We start from the raw sequence: 17,981 nt of genomic DNA, 5'->3' as shown, positions 1-17,981 counted from the left end.
ATTAACATATGAAAAGCCTCAGTCTATTTTGGGGGGGGGTTCAAGGTTTGCTCTACTGTCAAAAAGTCCCACATGATGATCGAAACAGTGAAAGAGAAAGTTGATCGAAATGTGAACAAGACTCAATTCGTCTCCCAAAAGCAAACTAACATAGCAATTAATTTAGAATTTCCACTCGCCATCTTACTACAGGGCAGCAACTCTGTAGCGCCTTTTTTACAAAAATCCGACCCTTCGCTTGAACTGTTAGTTGCGGTTTTCACGGCCCGTTTAATTGCACCCTGTAATTTCAGCTTGGAATCTTGCACGCAATGTATTGGACAATAGATGCCCTGTATGTTTACGGACTGAACAGAGCCACTCCTAAGAGTAAAACAATAGTAATTTTCTCATTTGGGATTTGAGTAGTACCCATGCTCTAGTTTGCATGCAATAGTGGAGAACGAATTCGTCTTACCGCACCCACCGCATGTCACTCTAGTCCATCACTCACTTTTAGTTTGCTCACTCCTGCAAGCAGAATACCATTTGTGTCAAGCGCTAGAAAATAGAGAAATGATAAACGGGGAACTTATGACAGTAGAAACAAAATATCTTCGATGCTTAATTAAAGGGGCTTTGTAAAGGATTCAACAGATTTTTGAACAGCCAAAATTTATATTTATGTCGTAGGAAACCTAAAAATAATGTTCCAGTTTTATTAAAAATTGCTATATTAGAGCACTGAAATGTTAACAAGCGTCATTGGCTGCGGATGGCTCAGACCAAATATCTGCGAAATCCCCTTGACGTAGCTCCTATAACGCCCCCCCCTCCCACCCCCCCCCCGGTCCTTTAACTAGTTACAAGAGGAATGTATGAGAGCCATGAGGGCAGAAATGGTCCACTGGTTACATCGACGGCACAAATTTCTAATTCATTTTGTAAACCACCATAGACATAACAAATTCTGTCTCCTCACGTAATGTTTTTAATATGGCGCACTGCTGGAATTTAAACATTTACGGCATACCCGCTATCTTTTCGCGAAATGGCTACCCAGTGAATATACGTTAGCAGAAGGTGGTGCATGATATATATATCGCCAACAAGTTGCGAAAGCAGAAACTGATATCTTGGCATCAAAATTGGAGAAAAAAAGCAAAATCATTTCTAGAAAAATCCTGGAGGGATAATTAATGATAAATATAGAACAGTTATAGATAAAATAAAACAAAGAAGAATAACAGGGTCAGTGATTATTTGCACATCACATAATAGCCAGGGTCGGATGCAGAAAGCAGCGTGGTTTATTTTTGTAAAGAAAATCTTACAAAGTGGCCAATCCCTTAAATTATTAAAAACATTTGAAATTGAATTCAAAGCAAGTCTATTATTTGGTTCAAGTTTCGCTCTACTGACAAAAGATAATAGAGCCCCACATGATAGTCGACCGGGAAAGAGAGAGTTGATTGGATTCTGCAATTTGTTTAATTCGTTCCTGAACAGCGAATAAACATGATAGTAATCGCTTTCGTTTTCTTCAGTTGTGGCATGAAATAGATCTGTTGCTCGCGTTCTTCGACATGCGGCAATCCTTCAGCGCCTTTATTTACAAAAATCCGACCTTTTGCTTGAACTTTAATGGAATCGCCTGCAGACTTAAACAGAGGGACTCGCTGTTTTGACGTTCAATTTATTTTAATTCCAGCTTGTGAACTTGCACGCACTTTATTCGATAATATGCCCCATTAATGACTTGGGACTGAACGGAGCCAGCCTTGAGAGTAAAACAATAGAATTTTCTCATTCAATGTGAGATCGGAGCTAGATTTGAGTGGTACCACAAATGGTTTCACAATCCACACCCACTCTCACCCCAGTCCATAACGAGCAGTTGTTTTGTTTATTTCTGCAAGCACGGTATACTAAAATACCATTTATGTAAAGCGCAGGAAAAAAGGGAAGTGCTAAGTGGACACTCATGTTCATCTAAAAATACCCACGTTCTCAAAAGAGTTACCAAAGGAATGCATGGATGGAAGTACTGGTCTAGTGATCACTTTGTCGGCGCAAATTTCGATTTCATTTCGGAAACCACCGCAGACATAACAACGTTTTGTCTTCTCACGTAATGTTTTCAATGTAGAGCTCTTACATCACAAAAATCATCTGTTTACGAAACTTTCACGAAATTCAGTAGATAGCTGCCAATAAGTATCGAACGATCCCGTGCATTAGCAGAAGGTGGCGGGCATCGCCAACAAGTTGCGAAAGGAAAAACTGATGTTGGTATCAAAATTCCAGAAAGAAGCAAACCCATTTCGATTAATCGCCTGGAGGGAAAATATATGATAAATATAGATATAATAAAACAAAGAGGAATTACTGGTTCATTGCTTAATTTGTATACACATAAAAGGCAGGGTCGAATGCAGAAACTCATCAGAACTTCAGGTAGACTTGAGGTGCAGTGTTGAAGTTTACAGTTCTTATCTTCATCTCTGGGTTTAACTTTTCACAAGGTAAGCCGGTCTCCGAGCTTTTCAACGGGCTTGAAGTTAGCGCAAGTGCGTAACAGCGCGTTTAACCTTCTGTCGTGTAAAATTTAATCTCAAATTCGACGCCTTGTGGTCATATAGCCTCTATTTGCTTAACTTATTTTGGTCTCTGTGGTGAGGGCGAAAACTTTTAGAAAATTTCTTTGCAGATACTGTTTCTATAAAAACCCGTAGTCAGCCAAGTAAAAAGTCTGAAGACTTTCTTGTCTAGCTAGTACGGAATCACAAAAACCGTTATCAAACAAAATTAATAATCTTTATAGAATATGCGTAGACTGTAAAATCGTCCGCCCTGATTCTCTTCGATTTTCATCAAAGCAAGTAAAATAATGCTATAAGAACAGAAACACTGACTTTTTATTCAGTCGGCACGGCCCTCTGTCCAGAGTAACGCAGAAGCGGTCTCGATGACACTGAGCTTCCATGTGTATGGATTCAGTACTTCAGCCCTTCTTCAGTTTACTAACAAAACGTAAAATCTCTTAAAATGCTCATGCGGGGAGCGGTTGTCGACCGTCGGAAAAAACATGTCTCATAGTGATCAATTAACACCCAAACACATTTGCGCTATTGGCTGAATAATTCATTTAAATTCATCCCGGCGTATCCAATCGAACGTTCGGTATCGAACCCAATCGAACACCATTGTTCGATTGGGTTCGGTATCGAACATAATCAAACTCACAATAAAATCGGTCAATCGAACAAAATCAACGCTCGATACCGAACAGTCACTCGACAATCGTCGATGATTCGTTGTGTTCGTGTGATCGTTGGTTCGATTGGTCGTCGCACTCACAGCAAAACAGATGTTCGATTTTGTTCGATTACGAACCCAATCGAACGATTGGGTTCGGTAATCATTTGGTTCGATTGATTTTTGGTTCGATTTTGTTCGATTGGATACGCCGAGATTCATTCGTTCATTTATTCAAGCAGCAGGAACAAGGCACACCTTTTGTAAAACAGGTTCACACTGAAATCATTCGTTTAAAAGTGTACTGACTTTGCCAAGTGACCGTGAACTAGTGAATAATTAATAAGAATAATAATAAAATTTAAAGAGCTTTCATTTTAAAAAATTGTTCCGGGCATGTTAGTAAATGGCTCAGACAATGATTAGGCCGAAAGGTTCACAAAGTATCGCTGAGGACAACACATAGGCCGTGAAATAAATAAAACCTTTTCGCCAACTTTTCATCTGTCCACCTTTGATGGTTAAAAGTAAGCAAAATTGCCAAGAGTTTATTTGTTGAGCTCCTTTAAATTTCCCGCTGTGTTAGGAGCTTGTAGAGTTTATTCTCTATTTGAAACAACTCGTTCTTGAACTTGTATCAGTGTGGGAGTGCATATCCTGCAAGATTAACTTCGAAACTGATCCGCTGGACCATATTTCAAAAACCCATATCGCAATCCGTTTCAATCTTCGACACTTCTGGCCATCCGTACCTTCTTTTGCATTTGTTGTGTCATTTAAATATTCTTTCACTGTTTTAAGAGTTATTTTATATATTTAAACGAATTTGATGGTCATTTCCTATGCCTAAGTTTGGCTAAAATTCGTGGCACGGTAAGATTACCACGGGCGTGTAAATGAATGTGTGCGCCACAAATGACACTGCGATTCATTGAACAGCAGTTATGAAACAATAACAAATACATTAATGCACTATTATCGCTAGCTGAGTCTTGTTTAAGTTAAACACCTGCACTGCTATTTCAAAGCTATTCGACCCATATAATTGAAATGAAACTATTTAAAGTTATGTACATTAACAACTCTTGTCATCTGACAATTGGATGAACAATGGAAACACTTTTGTGGCAAGCGCCAAAACCCTGAAGTGACCTGTCTTATAAAAACAGCCGTTTATGGCTAACCTAAATCAATTAAATCATGCTTCGGTTTAAATGGCGAAATAAGCAATTTTAAATTGGTTGGATAGTTTAGTTTGGTACATAAAATGTAGCAGGGTTATTTCTAATTTTCAATTTAATTTATTTGCCACACAAAGTTTACCAGAGGCTACACTTTCATCAGTGTTTAAAACAAATTTATTTTTTTTCCCTTGTTCTAGCTTTTAAAGGAACATCAGTGAGAATGAAGACAATTTGGATGCTTTTCGTCTTTTCCCTCTTTGTGAATGAAATTCACTGCAAAAGTAAGATATATTTGGATGAAGTACCATGATAAGTTACCATTTGATTCATTTGAGTCTAGCAACACTTTTATAACATCCATCTATTTTTTTATTATAGAGAATCGACCAGAGAATACTGAAACTAGCGTCAGAGTTTGTGAAGACAAGTCACTCAAGATCAGTTGCAAGGGAAACCAGAAGATTGAGATTACTGCTGCAGACTACGGAAGGTCAGAACCAAGCTCGAGTGGAGTGTGCCCGGGGTTAATTGACTGGAGCACAAACTGCCACACACCCAAGGCCTTGGAAATCACTAAGGAAGAATGTGACGATTTTACCTCATGCACTCTCTATGCAAACAACGACGAGTACGGCGACCCATGTTGGGGAACCAAAAAGTATTTGACGGTATGTTCAAATACAATAACTTGTAAACATGTAACGCATCAAAATTTAAATTGGGAATTGTGCTATTGTGATTCCTGGAAAGACTAGCACATGGTGAAAATTCCTGAAAAATTCTACCAAATGGACTAAGTCGCTCCATAAAGCCAAAAGATCTTTGCGCAATACTTACACTACTCAAAGCGTATTATCACCATACGATCCTTCAGTACACTACTTACTATATGCTTCTTACAATACTTAGATTACTTCTAATATAATATTTTGCTATCAACATACGATACTCAGACTACGTACGAAACTTAGACTGCTCACAATATTATATCACCACTATCTGCAATACGAAACTTACACTGCTACTTTAGTTTAGGTTACATCACTCGAAATGTTACAGTAATGAAGGGTGAACTATGTTAACGCTCAGACACACCAAGTTTTCAAAAACAGACTTTTCTTTGACAGTTACATCTTTGTACCTAGAGATATACAATCTCTATTACACTTTTGTTTATGAGTCAGACAGTTACTTTATATGTTAACCTGGTAGTGACTCGATGGGGTAACTTTTGAGGACATTGCGTTTCATTACAAATTTGCTTCAGGAATATTCTCAGCTACAGTAAAAACCCGCGTGTAGACCAGAATGCCTTCTGGCAAAACTTTTTACCCACCTGTTGCAAATCAGGTTCTGGGGGTACTATTTATATTTTTTTTTACAGTTCTTGGATCGTGTTGTCTGCACATGGGTACATCAACAAATATAATGAGAACATTTATACTATTTTCTGATTACATCATTCTACTCTGTGATTTTGAACTTGCCTAACTCATGTCCCATAATACAGAACCTGTTTTGCCAAACTCTAAAAAGTAGGTTCTACACGCGGGTTTTTACTGTACCTATTTTTGACCGACAGGTATCTTACAAGTGCAAACCAGCAAAACCAAATGTCATGGAACAGGTTCGCGTTTGTGAAAATGATCAACAATCAATCAATTGCCCCGGCAAACGCAAGATTGATATCGAGTATGCAAACTACGGCCGTTTGACGGGAGGCCATGTCTGTGGTTCCTTCATCTTGACAAAAGATTGTAAGGCCGCCGACTCCATGTCAATTGTGCAGGATGACTGTCAGGGTGAAAATACCTGCGTTTTGGAGGCCAACAATGGCAAGTTTGGTGATCCCTGTTTCCTTACTCAGAAATATCTGGAGGTTAGTGATGTTAAGTTTTTATACCTTTGCTCATAAAAGCTGTGCATAAATAACAAGCTTTTTAAGCGAGTGTCAATGAAGAAGAGTATATCATCTAGTATGTGTGTGGTTGTGAGGGATGCAACCCTTTCAATGTTACATCGACAATCTAATCGATGTTATAAGCTGTTTGAACATCCGCCTCCTTTCCTTCTGTCAGGTTCCCAAAGAGTGAAAGGGGAGGGGGCCACAACCCGGGAGCCCCATAATTCTTGCCTTGAAGCCTGGGGCCCATCGTTTTGCTGTTTGGAGCCCTTTACTGCAGAGCGTGGAGCCTTGAGAATGTTTGTCAAAGAGCCCGGAGCCCCATTTTTTTGAGGTCCTGAAGCCCTGGATTACATCCCCGCTTTTCCGGGCCCTTTGGGAACCTATCCTGTCAAGTGTTGAATAACAGAATGCGTGTGAACCCCTTGAATGGGGGGACCGGAGGGGTTCGAGATGACAACAAAAGTGTACATGTGTGTCATATATTGTAGGCCTTTCATTGCAAACCGTACATATGACATGGAAACAAGTATTCTGGCACTAACTCTCAAATATAACCTGATACCAGTAACATATTTTTAACACATAATATGCTCATAAACCACGTGCATGATGCTTTCTTGACATTAAAGTAAAACCTAGACTTTCTTGTCGAAAGTTAACCAAATTCAGTAGTCACGTTGTTCTTTAAAACTTTTCTATCATAAAAAAGGAAAACCTGTGTACTCAAAGGAGACAAAACATCAAGAAAAATAAAAACAAAGAAACAATTCAATCAGTTGAAAAAATCCATAACTGAACTGTATTTTGTTTTTCTTTTGACTGATCTTGAAGGTTCATTACCGCTGCCGAAAGTGAGCGACAAAGTCAGCTGCGTCTTCCCAGACAAGATGAGTTCAAGAAAGGACGTTCATATGGAAACTTGTAATGTAGAAATAGAAATGGGAATAAAAATGAAATGCAAAATTCGTTGTCATAAATGATGCGTCCTATCTATATGCTATGTAAAGAGGTCAACTGTCAGTCTACAATACGCGCGTCAGATAAGCTAAAACTACTGACTTCAAACCACCAAATAACAATGATAATGAACAAAGCGTAGTGCGCGTAGTGTAATCGATAGTGATTATATTTCAGACTGAGGCCTGGCTACCCAGCGTGTCAAAGGGTGGTAGCTATGCACTAAAGGCGCCTGTGATTAACACTTTCATGTGATTGGCTAGATTCCCCCTAACAAAGTCAACAGCCGTTGCATACCATGCTTCACCCATCTCTTTCAACCACTTTTGTTAGAAGTATAATTTCGTCGTTTTTTGAAAAGGACGGTTAAGAAGTGGCCAAATTTGAGGAACGTACCTGACCTAGAAAGAATATAGTCTTTTTCTTCGTTTTTCCGCATACGTCTGTTGAAACAAAATCGCTGTTCGTGAATGAATATAGAAAAGGATGAAGAAACGACTGCACGCTTCCCAAAATTTTGTCATTTGGGATGGAATCGGAACATTGACTTTAGTTTAAATGTACTGAAGCGAAAGTATTTTTTACAATAGTTCTTTCTGCATGCCTTGAATACCAAATATGTAGGCTAAGATGTCAAGAATGATAAGAACCTACTTCAATTTGAACGAGTTGTTTGTTCTTCAGCTTTTGGAAAGGTGGTGTTTCTCTCTTGGTTTCGGTCAATTGCGAATTTTTTATGGCAAAAGGTTTTAAATGTCTCGGTTTTGTTGCTATAAATTAAGCCTGTAACCGCTGTTCACCTTGCACAATACACAGCATGCGTGAAAGCGAGAGGATAAATTTTTGGCTCGGTTGGTTTTTATATAAACACTGGGGGAGAGGGCAACCATCCTACAAACGGCAACTTTTTTTTACAAATAAGCCTTAGGTCTAGTCATAGTTGGCGATGAAGCTGATTGACAAATGGACAAACAAGTAAGAACGTGGTGCTCACTGATGATGGCCGTGAGATACGGTCGAAAGTTTTGAATTTTTTATTAGTTAACTTAATTCCGAAGTGAAGGATGAATGAACTAAGTCATTAGAGACATTAAACACGACGTTATACGCCAAACGGCAAACGCGAGCTTGCCTTTCATTTCGTTGCCTTTTTAACGAATTCTAAAATTAATCCCTCATAAAAAAGGAGGGAAATTTCACATTCAAGACAAACACAAAACTAATCATTTTCGCGTACGAACGCCAAACGGCAGACGGCAGAAGTTGAATTTTTGCCGTTCGCGGGAAAAATAAACTTCATGCTTAATCTCTCTATTTATATGAACCGTCTGGCCACGTTAAACTGATCTAACGAACCATTACAATCTTACTCCAGAAAATTTATGTCCTTTGTTTGCATCTCTGTGGTGCTTCCACTAAATGATGGAAAAATTACACCAACATCCATGCTGTTGTTTTTATCATCATTGATTTACTTGTAAGAGAAAAAAAATTACCGCTATTTGGCTTGTTTACATGGTTTTATTGTCAATTCTTGTCTTTGGTTTATGAAAGTCAGTGAAATTCACCTGCATTACCGGGAGGCACTGTTCTTCTTTACGCAATGTTGAAGGCTTTCATCCCTGTTTAAAAATGATGGATTTTTAACCTTTCAAAGCAGGAAGATCTCCTAAAACTTTGTTTATTGGGCTTGTAAGCAACGAAACCTTCATACAAATCTTTGCTATTCGCCGCCTTCTTGGATATTTTGCAAAAAACACTTGACGCCAAAAAGGTCACGTGATGTCTCTTCTTGGAGACTCACATAACAAAAGAACGGTCTCGCTTTTCAGTCTCGTATGCCTCTTCTATCATATTTTCTTTTCAATTGAAATTAGAGATAACTATTGGTTTCTAGGATGTAAAGAACAAAATTAACCGTCCACGTTTAACTGATCTAACGAACCATTGTAATCTAAGGCCAGAAAATGTATGTCATTTTATTAAAAGTAAAGCCAAATTTGGGTTCACTTTGATGTAAAAACTTGTGAAAGTTTTCTTTGTTTTGGCACTATTGTTTTCCTGCTATATTGTCTCAAGATTCTTTGTTGTCTTGTTCGTTCTTTGTTTTAGATCACTTGTGAGTTTCACAGGTTTTTCAACGAGGATGAGCTCCAAAGTTTATCGGTAGTTTCTCCGTAATGCCACTAGTTGATGATTGAAAAATTATCCAAAATTCCATGTTTTTTTTATCAACAAGAATTTAATTCTACACAAAAAAGCAAAAACGTCGTCCAATGCTTACCTCTTTTTCAAAAGGAGTTCTAATGCACAACCTTTCAAATAGAAAAGAATTTGACAATGAACGCACATGTAAAGATCTTTTCCATATTATCAGGGTTCGCTATGAATTAGAGGTAAATGGCATCTCGAAAATGGCTTATTAGCATCTTAATTTTTAGAAAACCAACCCGACAAGACTGGCCCACAGAAAAAAAAAGTTGTTTTGCGTTTAAGTTTTTTCTACTTAGGATCAGCACACGTTTTACCTCAGCTGTTGTTTAAAACGTGCTTGTATTAAGCAGTCAATCTCCTATTATGTACTGCTCTTTAATTCGTGTTTTCTACATAATGAAATTTCAATAGGCAGAAGACAAAAAAGCTCGTCTAGACGAGAATGGTATTAAAATTCACAGCTGAAACAAGTGAAAACAAAGACGATTGTCGGCGGTATTATTTGATGTTCAATATCTTAGCTAATTATAACAAGGTAATTGCTGTCCCAATCAGCACCAGCTCTTTTAAGGCCTCCTTAGAAAGGACTAGACCCGCCATGGCAGAAGGCAATTGAGGAGTTTCTACACAAAAAGAGGAGTTGAAAAAAAAAAGGAAAAAGAAAACATTGAGGAGTTTCTACACGTACTATTACATAGTTTCAATTGAGGATTGAAACTGGCCGCCATGGTTCCTTCTGATGACTTCTTTGAGCTGGATCCAGGATTGGAGCTACTGGCTGGGGAGCACGGAGGTGTTTCATTACTTCTTCTTTGTACAATTTCATAGCTAACAAGGTAATTTTGCTTTCCTTTAGACAAAGGACAGATGTATTTTGGTATACACATAATTGCAATAACGTTGTCATAGAAAAAAGAAAAAAAGTAAATAGGAATTAATTAGCGTAGTTTCATAACTGACAGCATTTACAAAAAACTCACGAGTTTTTATCTGCACATTTTGAGTCCACTTTTTTTTATGCTGTAACAAGATAAATTGATTTATTCATATTTTGAGGCTTTTTAGGCCATTTGTACGAATAAATTTTATGCATCCGCCTAATTAATTCTTTTTGGACTCTTCCCTTTCTCCTTTTTCTATGACAACCTTACTGCAATTAGGTGTATTTCAGTGATTAAATTAGGATTTTGAATGAGCTGGCAGTGGAAATTATAAACAGTGCTTCGTCGTCAATATATGATCATATTTGAAAAAGAGGAAAGCACCTCAAATTCATTGACGTCCTCGTTAGCCAAAAAAAAAATTTAACACAAAACAATAAAGATGACAATACACGAAATGCCTTTAGTTCTTACAAATAATGTACACCTAATTGCAATAACGTTATCATGTTAAAAAGAAAAATGAAAAAAATGTAAATAGGAATTAATTCACTTAATCATCACAACTAGTAGTATTTTCAAGAAACTCACGAATTTTTATTTGTACACATATTAATCGTGTAATGAGATAAATCAAGAAAAATTAGGATAAATTGATTTTTTGTATTTCGAGACGTTTAGAGGCCATTTCTTTGGGTCAATTTCTTACGTGCGCCTAATTAATTCTTTTTTGACTTTTTTCATTTTTCTTCTTTTCTATGACAACGTTATTGCAATTAGGTGTATATTATATATTTATGTTAATAAAACCCTTTAAAAGAACTCGCAAATGCGAAGTTTTTAGACATTTTTCATCTCAAGACACGCGCCTTGTGGTATCGAGGTCTGAAGTAAAAAAGGTAAGTTGAGAATTTTGAGAAACTGGTAAATTATGTTTGAAAATCATAAATCAAGCTTCTGTTCAGTGAATTTCATGTTAAAAACAGGAAGTTGGGGAGTATCTTCGGGAGCTCACGAAAAAGAATGTTGGGAAATTTTGTCTAACTTGAAATTTGTAATCTAGCTTAATCTACGTAAACATCATTCAGATCCGTTCCCCGTTTCGTTTTCAGTGAATTTAATTCCTTTTTTAACTTCGAGATTAAAGACGTTCAATATTAAAAAAAATATTTGAAGGATAACAAATACAAAATCTTTAATGAAGCATTAAAACACAGAAAAGTATACAGTGATATTTTTCCTTAATTTACCGTAAATCTCGTAGATCCTCGTAGTTATCGGCTTATGAAAACTGTTCGCCTCTCCGGGCTGATATCATAATGTCCACGGACTCGCAGCAGTGTAAATTTTCCTGCGAAATTTTCGCGCAAAAATTTGCTTGTGTATCTGGATGAGTCACGCTGGTAGGAAAGAAAGAGTTTAGAAATGGCGCATCGGGGTGGGGAGGCATGGAGTGAATATAACGATCACTCGCTCGTCAAAGAACGATTTCACAGCTAAACTCTCAGTGCAAGCTCAGAAAAACGACCTCAAACACCAGTTAGCTAAGACTTTTGTTAAGCTATTCGTTTACTTTCACAAGCCTCTGAAACAATTGAAATTGAATTATTTTGTTCACATTATTCAAGGTTCTCTCTCTTTCCCCTAAAGCTTACTTGCCTCTTGTTACATCCCTTAGGGACCAAGAAAAGTCTCATCAGTGACTAAACTATTTTGAATCCGAGAAAAGCAGCTAAAGGGCTGCCGAAACTTAGGTGTTTTTTACATCTACTTAGGACAGATTTTAAAGTCTCTTAACGTAAGATTCTTATGTAACTAAAAACCCGGATGAACAATGCAAAGACTGACATTTGCGGCAAACCAAACACCGGTTAAGGTAATTTCTCTTTATAAACTACCATTTAATAAAGACGAAAATAAAAGACACTATGATGAATAAGCTGAAGTATCCAGAAATGTTTTCAAATACGTAAAATAGCACAACATTTTTTTTTACACTAGATACTTAAGTTCCCCTCATTTGATTCCACTTACGGGGCCAACGAGAAGAGCGCCAAAAAAGATAGGTTAGTTCGGCGATTTCTAGGCTCTCGCCATAGAAAGTTCACCAAAATAAAACATTGTACGTTTACTGGATTCAATAGTCCAGTCCCTGAACTCTCTCTTCCCACGCGCGCGAAGAGAGAGTCCAGATAACTTGCATGCGCATGCGCCAGTCCCAAAAGGGGGAAAACCATAATTGGCAGCACTTTTGAAAACGCGCGCGCACAGATGACGAGTTCAACTACGCGACCGCGTACTAAAGCAGGATCACCGGAATAACAACCAAAAATTTAAAAAAGCTTAATTTCCTGTCAGTGTCTACTAAAAACGAAGGGCAAAAACACAAATTGCTATCCGTCAACTATTCCTAGTATTTTAAGATAAGATAAGATAAGATAAGATAAGAACTTTAATAGTAATCTCCCCATAGGGCTTTTCAGAAACTATTTACAATAAAAAAATAAATCTACTTAACATTAATATCTACAAATAAAATTGAAAACTAAATAAAATAATGATTTAAAGTTTAAAAGAAGATGATCCCTAAGCTTTGATTTAAAATAGTACAGAGATTTAGCGTTTTTGGTTTTAATATCAAGGCTGTTCCATAGGTTTACGGCTCTGTATGTGAATGTTCTTTGCCCTGCTGCGGTCCTGAACAGTGGAATTTGCAAGCTCTGGTGTTGGCGGGTTTTTCATCCATGAACATCAGACCGTTTACAAAACTTGTTGCTTAAATAACTGGGTGCTAAATTATTTAGACATTTGTACATTAATACTAAATCTCTAAAGGCTGCTTCTTGTTTATTGAATTGATTTTGGATGCAATTTAGCACAGTTTTTTTTTCTTGCATTTATTCGCGCGCGTGGTCGCGTAGTTGAATTCGTCATTTGAGCGAGCATTTTAAACCCAGCGCGCGCGTCCCAAACAAGTGACACCACACTCCTCGCTTCTGATTGGTTCGTTTTGAGAATGCGCATGCTAGTTATCCTGGACTCTCTCTTCGCGCGCCTGGGTTCAACCCCCTATAAAGGGTGTGCGGAAGAGAGAGTTCAGGGACTGGACTATGGATTCAATTGAACAAGCTCGATTACTGTGTTACAATTTTCTACTTTTACTCCTTTTAGTCTTCCAAGCAGCATCAAAAAGAACGATGAGGTCACTTTTGGTGGTCTTCGTAATTGCTCTCATTGTGAGTGGAACTCACTGCGGCAAAAGTAAGACTGATTTATTTCTATAAATTATCATGATATTAAAATTACCGTTTGAGATGACCAACACCTTCTTGACGTGTCATCCATTTTGTTATAGGGAAACGCCCAGGGAAACGCCCAGGGAAAGGTCCAGTGAATACTGAAACCAGCGCCACAGTTTGTGAAGGCGACTCACACAAGATCAGTTGTCAGGGAAACCAGAAGATTGAGATTACTGCCGCGGACTTTGGAAGGACCGCGAAAGACGTGTGTCCGGCGTTTTTATTGGACTTGAACACGAACTGCCACTCGCCGAGTGCCTTGGAAATCAGCAAGAAAGAATGCGACGGCTACACAGAGTGCACTCTCTATGCAAATACTGATGAGTACGGCGAACCGTGTTTTGGCACCAAAAAGTATTTGACGGTATGTCAATATAAGACGTTGTAAATGTCAACTTTCTCGTTAACAGTTTTGTAATATCTGGTTTCTCCTTTTCCTAGATTGCATTTTAGTGATCATTTATACTATCCAACTTCTTTATATATTTTTTTGACTGATCAACCTAGATTTCCTTAGGTATTTGTGATCGTTCCGATGTGTCTTTTTATATGATTATTCTAAAGCATCACAAAAAATTAAAAGCTGGTGTGATCCCATACGACGAGCGGCTCTTGTAGAAATTAAAATGTCCAAACGAAATTCAAGTTCTACTAAACGAAGCTACGTAAAGGCTTAAACATTGCTATAGATTTGGATATGTTTTCCAACAGGAGCACCCAATAGACCGTTTCGGTAATTATCTGTTCGGAAGACTGTGCCTGTGATTTTTGGATTAAAGTTGGGACGAAAACTGGAATTTTTTCCAGCTCAAACTTTCGTGACATGGGAAAAGTAATGTCTTTTGTTTTCGGAGAGAGAAAAATGTTGTTTTCGGTACAAAAAAGGCCAGCTACGATCTTCGAGAAGGCAATAGCGGCTCGTAAATTCGGGTAATTATATTTTGTTTCCTAAAATTTTCTGAAGATTGAAAGTTCAGCTAGCGAATCCGGAGAGATACACTTTTCTTAGCGTTCAAGACTCCCAATGCTTTGAATCGCACGAAAACGACACTAAATACGTAAAAACGGTGTTCCGACACCTATAGTAAAATTTGCCCGTTGGTTGCCCCTGTTTTAAGGCCACTTTGATAGATTAAGAGTTACTATACATTTAGCTAGAAGCACTAGTTTGTGGTAGTGCAAAATGAATAATACAGAATTTCAAATCATTAACCTCGAAATAGACAATAGTGTCGCCAACTTTATTTTGCTTATACTTATTTCACAGCTATAATTTTTCTGAACTGACAGGTTTCTTTCAAGTGCGTAAAAACCCAACCAAATGTCCTGGAAAAGGTTCGCGTTTGTGAAGGAGATCAGCAATCAATCGCTTGCCCCGGCAAACGCAAGATTGATATCGAGTATGCAAACTACGGCCGTTTGAAGGGAGGCCATATCTGTGGTATCTTCGCCTGGACAAAAGATTGTAAGGCCGCGAACTCCTTGTCGATTGTAAAGGAGGACTGCCAGGGCAAACGTAGCTGCGTGCTGGAGGCCAACAATGGCAAGTTTGATGATCCGTGTTTGCTCACTCAGAAATATCTTGAGGTTAGTTATGATGAGCTTTTGGGTTTAGTCCTTATTTTGCAAAACGTCCATAAACAACAAGGCTTTCAAAGTAGTGTCAAAAAAAAGATAAAAAAAAAATTCCCAAAACCCATTTTATGGCACGTTTTCAATTTGAATTATTATAATTATTCAGAAACAGTATCTAAAAAAGAAGTTTGAGTGAAAGGAAATAATATTAATGGAAGAAAATATTTACTTAAGGTGCAGTTTTTGGGCAACCACATACTAGTTTATAGGAACAGTCAACTCCCGCCTTGCGGACACCTCGCTATTACGGACACCCCGTCATTACGGACAGAAGTTGAAGTCCAGGCGAATAAGAAACACTGAAAATAACTCCTGCTACTACGGACTTTCTCCACCAAATTGTGGCCCCGAAGGTGTCCGTTTCAGTGAGAGTTGACTGTACTCCAAGAGGGCTGCGTACAAATTATAGGTACAATTGGGAAAGCAGAATTGCTCCACACAGCGCTGTTACTAGAAGCTGGACACTAGGGAATCAACTCCAATAAAATGTATCTTTTTTAATTTATTTGATTCGTAGGTCGAAACAAATTGGAAAATAACGAAGGATTTCGTTTTGACGTAAGACCTAGAACGGAAATTGGGACCACGAGGCAAAGAAAAACTCATTGTCCTTGGTGGGACTCGAACCCACGTTTCCCTTATTTGATCTTATATGGTTGTATAGATCTTGTTATAAAGCAAATTTTGGGTCTACAGATAGGCGTTTCTCTTTTTTATCCTGTAACCTTATTATATTTTGTCTTCTCATGCAGGTTCATTACCGTTGCCGAAAGTGAGCGACAAAGTCAATTGGGGGATGGTTGACAAGATGAGTGTAAATGCAATGTAGAACTAGAAATGGAAAATAAATATGAGAATTCATGATGAAGTTAATGTTATTTTTCGAGTGAAAAAAGTAGAGTCGACTGCAGCACTTGTAGTTATTAACATTAGGACATCTCCGTACAGCAAACACTGTCTAACCCTCGCCCCCCCCCCCCCCCACCCCACCCTATGGGACAGGCACGCCTGCAGGGATATTTGTTGGTTGAACGCAATGACAGAAAACGAATAATCAAACACCGCGTTGTCGTTTAGCAATATTGTGCAAACACGTTTGATTGAACGCCTTCCTATGTGTCATAAAGCCAAATCTTGTATTATATGTACCGTACGCTAAATTTAAAAGCGTCTTTTCAAAATTTATAGTTAAACACCAGAACGGCGAACAATGACTAACTCCCTCTGTTCTGTTATCATGCTTAAGTCTCAGAGGAATAATATTTGGCGGCTTTTTCGCTTTGCCAGGATAATACCGCCACTGTCACTGACAAAGAAGTCCAAAGCCGGAGGGCTTTTTGCAATCAACATAAAAGAATCTTTGATTACTTCCGTCGAAAATAGAACAAATGCTAACCGATTTCCTGCGACAGCTAATTTTGAGTAAGAAAAGGATCTTCGTTGCTGTCGACAAACGCTGGTTCTATATACTGGTAATTTGGCAAACCAAACCAAAACAAAAGTAAAAAAGAAGCACACAGTAAAAAACAAAGGGCAAAGAAAACACAAGCTGAGTCCCTTGTGGACTCGCCGGAATATCATTATTTAAATCATTTAGTGAAGCGGATTAATGAACAATATTGTTTTAGAGTGCTTCTAGCTGAGGTATCGAAATCAGTTGTTAAGTCTCACATATTCAATGCGTACTAATTAACTGGAATTTGTCCACTTGAAGGAAAGTCTTTTATGGCAAGATCCTCATAAAATATCATGAAATAAGTCAGATAAACACCTCGAACGTCGGTATTTATCTCTTACCAGGTATATACTTACCACACCTAGCGGCCTAAAATTGCCGGCATTTGAAGCCTTTGACTTTGTTTAAAATCAATTACTTAAGTCCCTTGTTGGTTCGAACAATGAACAAACATACACAACAATTGTCAAATGCCTTTTTCATTTTACATCGACGCTACATCTTTGCTTCGAAAACATATCAGATCGGCGACAACCCATCAGCATTTGGATCCAGCAATATGCCAACATGTTGAGTTGACTGACCCACCTTCCTGTTGGTGTCACATAAGGCCAAATCTTGTATTATACGAACAATGCGTCAAAAGAAAAAGCGCCTATACAAAACAAGTTTAAAGCCACTAGTACATGTACAGCGAACAATGACAATAACTCCCTCTCTGTGTTCTGTTATGATGCTTACGTCTCAGAGGAATATAACTTGGCGGCTTTTTTCGCTTTGCCAGGATAACACCGCCATTGTCATCGACAAAGAAGTCCAAAAGAAGGGCTTTTTGCAATCAACGCATCTAGTAGCTTATTATTCGTCTTCCACAGTTTTGTAGTACTATTGTTAAAAAACAATAATGAGTCGGAAATATTTTTTAATTAGGATACCTATATAAAGAGCAAATAGTCGCTCTTATTCTCAAACCTGTGAGTTGATCAGTTTGCTTCAGCTTCTAAAGTGGATCCGACTTCCTAAAAGGTAAGTTCACTCAATTAGCCGAACTTGAAAATAAAACGGCATTGACGGATTGACCGGCCTCGCCAGCTTAAGGAGAAAACCTTGGTGACAATTCTGGCAAGTTGAAACGCGAAAAGAACGCAAGCGCGTTTAAAATGTAACATTATTAAGGGTGTATTCACGCTTATGCAAGCTGCGTGTATCTCT

The 17,981-nt window shown here is 38.1% G+C and overlaps 2 protein-coding genes across 3 annotated transcripts in view; both read left to right on the top strand.

The window, feature by feature from the left end:
- Positions 1–2,383: 2,383 nt before the first annotated feature.
- LOC144650702 (L-rhamnose-binding lectin CSL3-like) overlaps positions 2,384–17,981 on the top strand; it is a 48,051-nt gene continuing 32,453 nt past the window's right edge. The window contains exons 1-5 of one of the 2 annotated variants that reach the window (XM_078510436.1): positions 2,384–2,504; positions 4,619–4,702; positions 4,800–5,089; positions 6,004–6,300; positions 7,159–7,290. In XM_078510436.1, the coding sequence (XP_078366562.1) occupies positions 4,642–4,702; positions 4,800–5,089; positions 6,004–6,300; positions 7,159–7,182 (672 nt within the window). In that variant the 5' untranslated portion in view covers positions 2,384–2,504; positions 4,619–4,641 and the 3' untranslated portion in view covers positions 7,183–7,290. Of the gene's footprint in view, positions 2,505–4,618; positions 4,703–4,799; positions 5,090–6,003; positions 6,301–7,158; positions 7,291–17,981 lie in introns of those variants that run through there. The other variant, XM_078510437.1, reaches the window with a different exon arrangement.
- On the top strand, positions 10,225–16,089 carry LOC144648584 (L-rhamnose-binding lectin CSL3-like). The gene is made up of 5 exons (XM_078508106.1): positions 10,225–10,291; positions 13,551–13,640; positions 13,735–14,042; positions 14,969–15,265; positions 16,066–16,089. Exons 1-5 carry the CDS (start codon positions 10,225–10,227, stop codon positions 16,087–16,089), a joined length of 786 nt encoding a protein of 261 aa, XP_078364232.1.

The sequence above is a fragment of the Oculina patagonica genome, chromosome 4, assembly GCF_052425735.1.
Source record: "Oculina patagonica isolate OP01 chromosome 4, crgOcupat, whole genome shotgun sequence".
Lineage (NCBI taxonomy): Eukaryota > Metazoa > Cnidaria > Anthozoa > Scleractinia > Oculinidae > Oculina > Oculina patagonica.
Note: the sequence above shows the minus strand (reverse complement) of the source record. Positions and strands in the feature narration are given on the sequence as shown.

What these genes read in the sequence shown, in the direction of transcription:
- LOC144648584 (XM_078508106.1), top strand. Translation starts at nt 10,225, where the DNA reads ATGGTTCCTTCTGATGACTTCTTTGAGCTGGATCCAGGATTGGAGCTA. An exon ending in ACTGGCTGGGGAGCACGGAG is followed by an intron (nt 10,292 to 13,550) that starts GTGTTTCATTAC and finishes TACTCCTTTTAG; the next exon opens with TCTTCCAAGCAGCATCAAAA. An exon ending in TCACTCAGAAATATCTTGAG is followed by an intron (nt 15,266 to 16,065) that starts GTTAGTTATGAT and finishes CTTCTCATGCAG; the next exon opens with GTTCATTACCGTTGCCGAAA.